Source organism: Mastomys coucha, unplaced genomic scaffold (genome assembly GCF_008632895.1).
Source record: "Mastomys coucha isolate ucsf_1 unplaced genomic scaffold, UCSF_Mcou_1 pScaffold12, whole genome shotgun sequence".
Taxonomy (NCBI): domain Eukaryota; kingdom Metazoa; phylum Chordata; class Mammalia; order Rodentia; family Muridae; genus Mastomys; species Mastomys coucha.
In genome coordinates, this window is record NW_022196894.1 from 20,611,556 (window position 1) to 20,623,445 (window position 11,890).

The 11,890-nt window shown below is 47.1% G+C and overlaps 1 protein-coding gene across 3 annotated transcripts; it reads left to right on the forward strand.

Moving 5' to 3' along the window:
• The first annotated feature begins 3,481 nt into the window (after positions 1 to 3,481).
• Positions 3,482 to 10,459, forward strand: Ahsg (alpha 2-HS glycoprotein). 3 transcript variants are annotated; one of them, XM_031364646.1, is made up of 7 exons: positions 3,482 to 3,794; positions 5,419 to 5,529; positions 5,860 to 5,944; positions 6,685 to 6,848; positions 7,882 to 7,983; positions 9,183 to 9,266; positions 9,817 to 10,459. In XM_031364646.1, exons 1-7 carry the CDS (start codon positions 3,582 to 3,584, stop codon positions 10,102 to 10,104), a joined length of 1,047 nt encoding a protein of 348 aa, XP_031220506.1. In that variant the 5' UTR covers positions 3,482 to 3,581; the 3' UTR covers positions 10,105 to 10,459. The 3 variants fall into 3 exon arrangements, with proteins under 3 accessions (XP_031220506.1, XP_031220507.1, XP_031220509.1); XM_031364647.1 differs by having other exon boundaries at positions 5,419 to 5,508; XM_031364649.1 differs by lacking the exons at positions 5,860 to 5,944; positions 6,685 to 6,848; positions 7,882 to 7,983 and having other exon boundaries at positions 3,582 to 3,794; positions 5,419 to 5,508; positions 9,201 to 9,266; positions 9,817 to 10,254.
• The last annotated feature ends 1,431 nt before the right edge of the window (positions 10,460 to 11,890 follow it).

Here is an 11,890-nt window from a genome sequence, read left to right on the forward strand (position 1 = left end):
GAGGGAGAGAGAGAGAGAGAGAGAGAGAGAGCGAGAGAGAGAGAGAGAGAGAGAATGTCTTCTTCCTCCGTGTTCAGGCAACTAACTTTGTAGATAGTAGATGCTGCCAAAATGTTTTTCTTTGAACACGGGAGTGAAGAAACAGTGGGTTATCAGAATTTAAATGTCTGCCTTCTTGAGGCTTGAAACATAAAGGGCAGAGTCCGGTAGCTGGCCTGTGATTAACCCAACATGGCAGCCAATCGGGCTTCTGGCCTTTGCTGGCACACACATTCATGGTCCAGTTTGTGAGCAGCTATGTTTCCATCACCCCTGCTGCCACCTCACTTAGTATTTTGCCTACTCCTAGTGCTCTCCTTCTGTGCTGAGCCCCACCCTCACCCCACTCCTGGCAGGGCCACAGAGAGAACTGACCTATGAACACTCTGGTCTGAGAACTTAGGTTAATCTTTTTTTTTTTTTTTTGTCCTGGGTTACATTCACAGCTGTAAATACTGAATTCTCATCCATTCATCCATGCCCCCTCTCTTCTCCTCCTCCCTCTCCCTCTCTCATCTCCTTTCTATTAACTGGAGACTGAACCCAAGATATTGGTGACTGACCATGCTAAGCAAATGCTCTATCACTGAACTATATGTCCAGCCTCCCTCTCTTTTTCTCTGGGAATCACAATTCAGCTGACCAGGCTGGCATTTAACTCATTCTGTAGTCTAGGCTGATCTTGAATTTGTGATCCTCCTGCCTCAGCCTCCCTAGTAGCTAGGACTAGGGTTAAGAGACTTGTGTTACCAGGCCAGGTCTAAATATCAAACTCTGTTGGAGTGAGTCAAATGTATCACCTAGTCTAAAGGCTCTCTGGTGACATGGGGAGACCCCGATGCCATTCCTAACTTCTGTCCTGAGGTTTGCGCTCCCCTTAGCGCTGCCTAGTATCCTGCTGAGGCCTTAGGAACTGCTGATCCTCTTGTGCTCCAGATACTGGGAACCTGTTGCCCTCAGCAAGCTTTACCACACTGCATGGAATTCAATGTGAGAAAAGAGGACCGTTGCCCCATCATGACATGAGCGCTCAGGGAAAGCGCACCACAGAATTACACAGAGTCATTACAGACGTGTTTTTAAGTCTTTTTAATAACATGAAGCAATATTCACATGATAGTGCTAAACAGAAAGATAAACAGCTATACACTTCTATTTGATACAGAGAAATGTGGTGCGTGGTTAAGAGCAACTGCTATCTCTCCTCTCACTACATCAGTGGGTGAGAGACAGCCAACCACTAGCTTAAGTACCACTGTTTGTTACACTGTTATGTTTTTCCCCATACAAAATCACATTCTAATAGAATTTAAATCTCTTCTCAGACAGACAGGTGTAGCACTGGGAGATGCTCCTGACAGACTGGCTGGCTGGCTGGCTGGCTGGAGGATCATTACTTCAGGGGTGCCCATGCAGATGGGTGTGAAAGCTACTTTCCAAAACTCCCCATTCCTCATATGGACAAAGCAGCTCCATTTCCCCAGGTTTCAAGAAGGTATTGAAAGAAGGCCTGAAAGGCTCCTCTGGCTGGGATTGGGAGCCTGAGTGACCTGGAGCTGAAGGGAGGGCTGTCTTGCTATGGGCTAAAGCAGAGACAAGGAGGAGAGCATGCTGCTTGCTCACAGGTAGAGCTGTCAGCCTGACGGTGGATGCTCCAGGTGACTTGGCAGAGGATTCCAGGGCAGGCTCTTACAAAACCAGGGAAGGTGTATACACTTTTCCACTTTTGGCTAGTGAGGCACTTTCATAAAGTATCCCTTTTCATTTTAGGGCTTGTTCTAACCCCAGTGGGGGACAAACTACACTTAGTGGGGCAGGTTTCAATCAGAATTGGGTTAGGTGAAAGAGGATAGATTAGGTATTCGCAAAAGAAGGTTCAAAGTCAAAATTTCAATTTTGCATACTCTCTGTGGTGAGTAAAGTTGCGGTTTATGTGCCTGAGCTTATAACTTATAAAGCATTCCTGTCTTTCCAAATATTCAGTAATGTCCAGATTTAGTATTTTCAAAGAAAAGCTTAGCTCTTCCAAAGAGTTCCTATGTCATGCCCTTAAATTAAATTGGCACACAGTTAATAGAAAATTGACTCTGCTAAATGACTAGCTAGACGTCTCTGAGAGTTATGGCCCCTCTCCAAGAGAACCGGGAGTTCCCATTCAGGTCTATACATGTGTATGTAGCTGGAAGCAAATGCAAAAAGAGCCCTTGCTGCCATTGTCTCTGCCCTGTCACCCTCCCTCTCTACCCACAACCAGATCATCTCCTACAAAGTTCATACCATTAAGTTCCTATTTTTTTTTTGTTTTTTGTTTTTTGTTTCGTTTTTTGTTTGTTTGTTTGTTTTTGAGACAGGGTTTCTCTGTATAGCCTTGGCTGTCCTGGAACTCACTCTGTAGACCAGGCTGGCCTCGAACTCAAAAATCCACCTGTCTCTGCCTCCCAAGTGCTGGGATTAAAGGCATGTGCCACCACTGCCCAGCCTGAAGCAATGTTAAACCACAGGACAAATCCATCCAAACGAGCTGATGACTTCACATTATTTGAAGTATGACCTCTATGTGAAGGCTTCTTGGCCCCAAGTCCTTACATGACATTTTCTGAACCCTGTCACTGTCCTGCACACACTCCCTGGAGGTCATGTCTGGGACTGTCAAAACCTGCAGGCACACTATCATCTTGTTGAGTGTGGAGCAGACCTTTGTTCATAATTGCCCTTGCAGTACCTCAACCTGAGATGCTGGAGTCCAACCCAGAACTGTGTCAAATGAATGGCTCACAGGCCAGAACTCCACAGTGCTCGATGCACTTGTGCCTTGGCTGGGACCAGAGTGCTACTGATGCCAATTGGCCACACAGAAGACACAGAGCAGCATCTGCTTGTGCTGTTCCCTGCAGGGCCTGGTGGTGAAGTCTGCAGGGATGAGGGTGAGGGGGAAGGGAAGTCATACATCTACGGTCACACCCCTCGACGCTATAAGTCCTTCCTTTCCCTTCCATTCTTACTGAGGACTTGGGCATCTGCCATGGCTCACAGTATCTTTGCTGCATTGTGGACCCTATTTTCCTTCTAGGATTCTTCTTGAGGGAGATCAATCACCCACAGAAAATTTAGGGCGATAGCATGCTCATACTCAGGGTGCCATGGCATGCTCATATTCACACAGATGACCCTCCGCCCCTCACTGCCACTGCAGCTGCGCTCTGCGCTGGCCATGTCCATTTTGTCCCTCAGCCACCTCCTCACTCCGCCGTTATCGCCATGTTCCAGGCAGACTTTGGAATATCTTCCCCCACAGCAGCATTGACTTTGGCAGATCTCTTGGGGATGAATGATGTCCTAACTTATTTGCTTTTCCAGAGCTGCTGTTTGCAGGGATTATTTGGAACCAGAACAGAAATCATCCCACGCCTTTACGCAATTCCTTCAGCAGGCTCCGTCAGATAAATTAAGCCCTCTGCCCCTCTGTTGGTCTAGCTCTCCAAGCTGATTATCTGGGCTGCTCCTGACATTTGCCCATCTTCCAGGGCCTCTCTGGAGCAGCCATGAAGTCCTTGGTCCTGCTTCTTTGTTTAGCTCAGCTCTGGGGCTGCCAATCAGCTCCACAAGGTACAGGGCTGGGTTTTAGAGAATTGTCTTGCGATGATCCAGAAACAGAGCAAGTAGCTTTGATGGCCGTGGACTACCTCAATAAACATCTTCTTCAGGGATTCAAGCAGGCCTTGAATCAGATTGACAAAGTCAAGGTGTGGTCTCGGGTAAGTGAGCCTACCATGAGTGAACTGAATGAATCTGTGTCAGGGGAATCTAACCCAAAGGCTAGCATCTCCCAGTGGAGATGAAACTGCAGCAGAGACTGGTCTCTTGCTAGAAGCAGGAAAGGGAAAGAGAGAGCAGGAGAGGCCACATCAGTACTGTAGCCATGTATCTCACAGAGGATGCTCCCACGGGTAGAGGAAAAGACCCTGAGGCATAGTTCACAGACCATAGGCAGAAGGTGGGACTTGCTGGGAGAACTTGGGCTCCTATTTGCTAATTTGTAAGTCACTTCTTTTTCTTGGACTCCATTTATCTCTGATGAAAATGGAAAGTGGCATTTGATCAATGACCATGTGTGACAGCCCTTTAATGCAGATCATTTCATTAAACTCTTCCTTCCCAGGCCGCCTGATAGCCATGTTCTCCTTGGACAACAGATAGTATATGCTAACAGACTGAAACCACAAAGCCTCCAATACTTGTCTGCTTTTCTTTTTTCTTTCTCTTTTTTCTTCCTCTCTTTCTTCCTTCCTTCCTTTCTTTCTTTCTCTTTCCCCTTTCTTTCTTCCTTCCTCCCTTTCTTTCTTTTCTCTTTCCCCTTTCTTTCTTTCTTTCTTTCTTTCTTTCTTTTTCTTTCTTTCCTTCTTTCCTTCTTCCTTTCTTTCTGTCCTTCTTTCTTTCTTCCTTTCTTTTTGAGACAGAAAGGTTTCTCTTTGTAGTCCTGGCTGTCCTAGAACTTGCTCTGTAGCCCAGGCTGGCCTTGAACTCATGGAGATCCACCTGTCTCTGCCTCCTTAGTGCTGGAATCAAAGGTGCCACCCAACTAATTCGTCTGCCTTTAACATGCAAAGTTGGAAATTCCATACATTTCAGCTTAACATAAAGATGAGAAGAACAAGTTTGTGTTATTACAGACTTAGGATTTAGGAGGAAAATAAAGTAAACTTCAGGATGCTCAGGGTGAGGATTGACAACCAGCTTTACAATGGGACGGCTGATTTGAAACAGGGTTTTCCTGGGTGAGTTTTAAGGGCAGTTGGCAAAAGATAAAATGGCCAGCTCTCTGCCTAGTTTACAAGCTGGAGGGAAAGCCATGAACGAGCACTGCGCATGCGCTACGTGCTGATTGCGGGCTGCTCCTTGTGGGATGCCCAAGTGGATCAGGAAGTCCTGAGTCTTCAGGCAGTCATTTGGGACATCCCTGCACATACACCCAGTGCATCTACCCATAGTAGTTCTGAGGTCTTCGGAGAGTGAAAATCACCAATGAACTAAGTTGGGTTGAGAGTTTTCAAACTTTGGAGTGTTTCAAGGTGTGAAAGGGGAATACATAAACAGGCAAAGCACTGAACTCTTCAACGACTCCCCTGTGTCCCCACCCGTCCCCATTTCACACCTGCTCCATCTATAGCGAAAGACAATAACTAAAAAACAAGACAAAACAAGAAGAAAAAAAAAAAAACCACTGCAGCATTGCAGAGCTAGAAGGGGTTGGGACTGGTGGGTCTGGCTCTCTTATTCCTCCTGAAGTTCACCCTCACCCAGGCCTCACCATGGGGCTGGTGTTCACAGTGGGTGGCGTGCATTGGAGCATTTGCTCACCTCTTCCTTCCGTCTCCACAGCGGCCCTACGGAGAGGTGTATGAGTTGGAAGTTGACACGCTGGAGACCACCTGCCATGCTCTGGACCCCACCCCCCTGACAAACTGTTCTGTGAGGCAGCTGACTGAGCACGTGAGTGCTACCTTATGGTGGGTGGGTGGTACCTGGCCACCACAGTTCAGCCAAGAGCAGTTTGGCTTTATCCAACTCCAAGCAGCCATCTTGGCTAGCCAGAGAGCAATTTCTAAAACCGTTGTGGGATGGTGCCTTCTCTGAGGCTGATTTTCTCAACACTTGGGCTTTTCTTCTTGAAGCCCTCCCAGAGGGCAGATTGTAATGTTTTAATAACACCTGTGAAGGTGGCCTTGGGCTGGTTACCTCCCATAGCCCTGCCAAGATGTTACCCAGATAGAGCAGCCAGAGTATAGTGCTCCTGAATGTCAGCATCAATTTCTTTCCCAGGCGGTGGAGGGAGACTGTGACTTCCACATCCTGAAACACGAAGGCCAGTTCACTGTGCTGCACACCCAGTGTCATTCGACGCCAGGTCAGAAAAATACTGCTGCTTATTTTTATCTCATAGAATGAGAAAGGAATCAGAATAATTTTGAACTCAAATAGTCCTCACTTCCTTGGTGTGGATTCCCAGTCCTAGGATTCTAACACCATCTTTTAAAGGCACCCATTCTTCTGGACGAACATTGTCTCTGTGGCTGTGACTTGGTGACCTTCATATAGCTGCTTGAAGGTTTAGAGAAAAGGTCATGCTACATTGGAGTATGAGGAACCCTTTCTTTCTTTCTTTCTTTCTTTCTTTCTTTCTTTCTTTCTTTCTTTCTTCCTTCCTTCCTTCCTTTCTTTCTTTCTTCCTTTCTTTCTTTTCTTATTTACATTACATTTACATTTCTTTCCTGGTCTCCTCTCTGAAAATAAAACAAAAAACAAAAACCTATTCCCTCCCCTTCTCCCTGCTCACCAACCCACCCTCTCCTGCTTTCTGGCCCTGACATTCCCCTACACTGGGGCATAGAGCCTTCACAGGACCAAGGGCCTCTCCTCCCATTGATGACTAACTAGACCATCTTCTGCTACATATGCAGCTGTAGCCCTGAGTCCCACCATGTATAGGTGGTTTAGTCCCTGGGAGGTCTGGGGGTACTGGTTAGATCATACTGCTGTTCCTCCTATGGGGCTGCAAACCCCTTCAGAGGAACCCTTTCTAAATAAGCAAGCTGTGGGGAGCACATCAGAAAGCTGCAGTTAAGACCCTGTCATCTTTTCGCCCAGACTCTGTAGAGGACGTGCGTAAGTTCTGCCCAAACTGCCCACTCCTGGCCCGGTTCAATGACACCAACGTGGTCCGCACCGTCAACACTGCCCTGGCTGCCTTCAACGAACAGAATAACGGAACCTATTTTAAACTGGTGGAGATTTCCCGGGCTCAAAATGTGGTAAAAACTTAATACTCTTTTGGTACAGTTGGGCAATTTGGTGGCCCTTGGGGCATGTGTGGGGGTGATATCCAGAAGAAAAGGGAACATTGGTTGGAGGGACTGGCAGGGGGTTCTAGGACTTTGAGGAGCCCCAAACTCTCAGCAACCCTATCCCAAACTGAGCCACTCCAACATAGGTCAGCCACAAGCAGAAGGCAGGCAACACACTGGCTTCCTGGCTTTACTTAACACTTAATAGCAGGGCTCTCTGTTCAGAAACAATACATTCACTGGGTGCCACACGTTCACACCCTACCAGTAACATCTGCCGCAGTCTGGGAATCAATACTAACAAAGGTATGGCCAGACGAACAATAGAAGGTTCCTGATCTGCCTTGCAGATCCAGATGTTGAGGTTGGGAGGGAGCCATCTAATTATATAACCAAAGTAACTATTTGGGTGCAACAGACTTGGAATATTTAAGGAAACTGGCAAGGGAAATAAGTCAAGACATGCTTACAAATACATTAGTATAGGTGGTGATTCTGTAATTCCTGGAAAAATTCCCATCCCATACTACACCAGGTTCTGTGCTTGCAAGGCTCCAAGTGTTATGAGGAAGGAAGTGTAATGACTTCCATTTTGGTACTGGTATAGGAAACTGGGGTGGGGGCATCTTTTCACTTCCCCCTTCTAGCCTGGAATGACCGGAACATTGGGTTCCAATGGTTGAGGGCCAGGAGATGTTGGGTTCCCATCCCTGCCTGACTAAAGTTAGCCTTTTGGTTTCCTGCTTCCTCTCTAAAAACTGACCTCTGCCCTGCACAATGGACAGTGAACCCTTGCCAATACTTTGAGAAGGCTCAGATCCATTGCTCCTTCCTTCCCCTTCCTTCTCCCCTCTCCTCTACTTCCTTCCCCCTTCCTCCATCCCACCTCTCCTTGCCCCTTTCTCTTTCCCCCCTCCCCCCTCCCTCCATCTGTCCCACCTCTTCTTGCCCCTTTCATTCCAGACCATCTTTCCCACATGTGTTTCATTTTCGTTCTCAGCCTCTCCCAGTGTCTACTCTGGCGGAGTTTGTAATCGCTGCCACTGACTGTACTGCAAAACAGGTCACAGATCCAGCCAAATGCAACCTGCTGGCAGAAAAAGTAAGTGAGCCAGACCCTGGGGCTCTGGGCCACCAGGCAAACCTGATTGTGGAACAAAGTATATTTTTGCAGTTTATATCTTGGGGCTGAAGAAAGAAAGTAAAAAACAAAAACAAACAAAAAATATAAAATGTCCTCTTGTAAAGCTGGAGAAATGGCTCATCAGTTAAGAGCACATATTTCTTTCTCTGTTCATGCAAAGGGGCCAAGGTCAGTTCCCAGCACCTGTGCCTGGTGGTTCACCTTTAACTCCAGCTCTGATATCTCTGATCTTTGCAACACACACACACACACACACATACACACACACACACACACACACACACAGAGAGAGAGAGAGAGAGAGACAGACAGACAGACAGACAGACAGACAGACAGACAGAGAGAAAGACCCATACACATGATTAAGAATAATAAAATCAGCCGGGCAGTGGTGGCATATGCCTTTAACCCCAGCACTTGGGAGGTAGAGGCAAGTGAATTTCTGAGTTTGAGGCCAGCCTGGTCTACACAGTGAGTTCCAGGACAGCCAGGGCTACACAGAGAAACCCTGTCAAAAACAAAAACAAAAAAACCCACAAAATTTAATTAATTAATTAATTAATTAATTAATAGTTGGGCAGTGGTGGCACACACCTTTAATCCCAGCACTCAGAAGACAGAGGCAGGTGGATCTCTGAGTTCAAGGCCAGCCTGGTCTACAGAGTGAGTTCCAGGACAGTCAGAGCTTCACAGGGGAAACCTGTCTTTAAAAAAAAAGAAAAAGAAAAAAAGAAAGAAAGGAAAGTGATAGCTTAGATTTTTTTTTTTTTCTTCAAGACAGGGTTTCTCTGTAGCCCTGGCTATCCTGGAACTCACTCTGTAGACCAGGCTGGCCTCGAACTCAGAAATCCGCCCACCTCTGCCTCCCAAGTGCTGGGATTAAAGGCGTGCGCCACCACCGCCCGGCTTGATAGCTTAGATTTAAGTGTGTATGTGCATATGGAGAGAGCAAGAAGAGAGAGAGAGAAGACTAATTTTCATTACATGGGTATGACTTCTCAAGAGAGGGCTGCCCAGAAATTATAAACTTAAAGGGTGTAAATTAAAAAAAAAAAAAAAAGAAATGTCTTTGTTTCAATATATTCTACTATCACTGAAAACCCGGGGAGATCCATGTTTTGCATCATTTAAAATAACCCCTGTCTTTCTGGAAACAGCAATACGGCTTCTGCAAGGCGACTCTCATGCATAATCTTGGTGGGGAAGAGGTTTCAGTGGCCTGCAAATTATTCCAAACACAGGTAACTTCATGGATGCTCTTCAAAACAGTGTCCCCTTAACACTTGTGGAGTAGCAATGGGTCACTTGCTGTCCTGCCCTAAGCCTTGAGGTGGATTGTAACACTGCAGTGTGTGGTCCCATCAGCTAGGTGAAAGATATGTCAGCTGTGTTTTCTTTCCCAAGCTCTGGTGGCTGCAAAGCCACCTTGTTATTTATGGAAGGCGGGAGTGCTCTTCCTAGTTACAGAGACGGAGTGGGCTGGTCTGCCTGGCAGTTCCCAGGTATACATGCAAAGAGCGAAGGTTCTCTGTGGGTGGGGAGCTTGTAAACTTGACTACGTTTGTGGAAATCTACTGGGACTAAGGTAATACAGGTGAGACTGGAGCTCCACAGGCCAGTGACTGCTCTTCCTGGGATGATCCTTAGCACCTTACCTGCTCTCCTTAGCTAGATTCTTCCCATCTAAAAATCATTACTGTGAGGGACTGCAACCCAGACTCATGGGGATTCCTGTCATGGGAAACCATCTTACCTACTGAAATGGTCCTCTCTCCACCTGTGCCCCTGCAGCCCCAGCCAGCCAATGCCAACCCAGCAAGTCCTTCACCCATAGGGGATCAAGTTGTGCTTGCAGCCCCACCAGCTGGCCCACCCGCATCTGTGGTGGTAGGACCCGTGGCAGTTCCTGTACAACTTCCAGACCACCGAACTCACCACGATCTACGCCACGCCTTCTCTCCTGTAGCCTCCGTGGAGTCGGCCTCAGGAGAAGCTAAGGCTGGTCAGCCTAGTGCTGCTGGTGCTGCTGGTATAGTGCCCCCCATGTGCCCGGGGAGGGTCAGATACTTCAAGATCTAGGCTTGACTCAATGAAGTAAGGTTTTGGCAGACAGGACATAGCCACCACTGAAGCTGGTGGGAGGCTTGTCCACTGACCAAGCAAGTACCACATCACAGCTTGAATTCATTACTCAGAGAACAGGGGCAGAGAAGTAATGGTCAAATTTGATGAAAGGCATGAAGCCAGCAGCAACACTGGCACTGGTGGGGTGACAAATTACTGCCATTGTTTCTCTGCCTTCTTGCTGACCTCATACAAAACAGTTGCAACCTCGACTCTGAAAGGTGCTCTTGCCAATCTTCAATCTAGCCATAAATAAAAGTGCCCAAACGAGCTTTCTCAAATAAGAAGGTTCTGAGCCAAGATGTGGTCATGTTCCTTGTCTACCTCCTTCCAGTCTCCCTGTGTATGGTCTGTCCAACAAGCACACCAATGTTACTTTACCAAAGTCTGCATGAGAAGAGAAACAGAGGGGATGCAGGAGAAAAACATCTGCTGGGTTGCAATAATCAGGAAAGTATGAGATCTGCTTGAAGCTCTTGGGAAATGAGAAAACAATTCTGCCCATAGATGAAGGTCCAGAAACATTGTTTAAGGGAGGCCCAGTGCCTAGGCTTTGTAAACACAGAGAGACTTGAGGCTTTCCCCAACAGTCAGGGAAGGAGGGATCTGTGATTAACACAGGAGTCTCTGGCTTTACTCAGTATGCATGCTCAAAGCACCTCTCGATAGGGCTGGCGACAAGGTGACTGCCTGGCAAGCCAAATAACCTGAACCTAGAAAGCCTGGCAAGCCAAATAACTTCAGAACCCACAGGAAGGCAGAAGTCATATAAAGTGGGCTTGGCCTTTCTAGTTCACACCCTTCAAAGCCAAAGTAAAAGGCTTGGTTTCAGAACACTTACAGAAGGGCGGCTGGGAAGATGACCTATAAATGACTGTAGATGCTCTCAGGTAACCAGGTGGCACGAGGGACATAGTCTCCAGTGTAAGACTGGGTGCTAGCAGTGCCAGCTGTGTTTGCATTATGCCATTCTGATACCTCGCTCCTGGGCCTTTCTGGAAAGGGTATTAATGTGTAAAACTGATCACACAAGTCCAGCACCTACACTGAACCAAGAAGAGCAAGCAAGTCAGGCATTGCCACTTACCGGCCTTGAAGTTTTGTCAATAGTACAGAAATAAAAGGTCCAGAAAAGAAAGAAAATCACAGGGGCCAAAGCATTCAGATAAAAAGAGGAGGCCGTGGGGCGCTGTGCCGGATGCTGTAGGGAGGGCAGATGGGAAACAGACTGAGAACAAGCCACTGTTTAGTTGATGACTGGGAGGTTATGGTGGCTGCTGGCTGGTGTGCTTGCACTAGGAGGGGTAACCTGAATGACAAAGGTCATGAGGAGGAAATAGAGGGCAGACAAGGTCCCCTCTATCAAGCGGATTATGAAGGGAACAAGAGATCAAATATGGCCCAAAAGAAGTAAACAATAGAAAGACAGGCTTCTCTTTTAAGGAAAAATGACTCAGAGTATTGTTAGGGAAACAGGAAGAAGTGGGAGAGAGACAAACCATAGGCAGGTGTTAGTGGGGCTCTATTATGGGAATTCTAGTCTGCCCTTGAGGAAGCTCCCCCTAGAGGATTCCAAAGAGGCTCTTTTCATTCAGGACTGCAAAGGATTTATCTATTTTCCACTCTTGCTGCACACAGGGGTGGCTGTGAGAAAGTAGCCTGGGTATAGGAAGTCCTCCAGGGCGGGTAGCATGTGTACCACCTGAATTAAAGAAGAATGATTTTTACTGAGCTGTTCTTA

What these genes read in the sequence shown, in the direction of transcription:
- Ahsg (XM_031364646.1), top strand. Translation starts at nt 3,582, where the DNA reads ATGAAGTCCTTGGTCCTGCTTCTTTGTTTAGCTCAGCTCTGGGGCTGC. An exon ending in GCAACCTGCTGGCAGAAAAA is followed by an intron (nt 7,984 to 9,182) that starts GTAAGTGAGCCA and finishes TTCTGGAAACAG; the next exon opens with CAATACGGCTTCTGCAAGGC. An exon ending in GCAAATTATTCCAAACACAG is followed by an intron (nt 9,267 to 9,816) that starts GTAACTTCATGG and finishes GTGCCCCTGCAG; the next exon opens with CCCCAGCCAGCCAATGCCAA.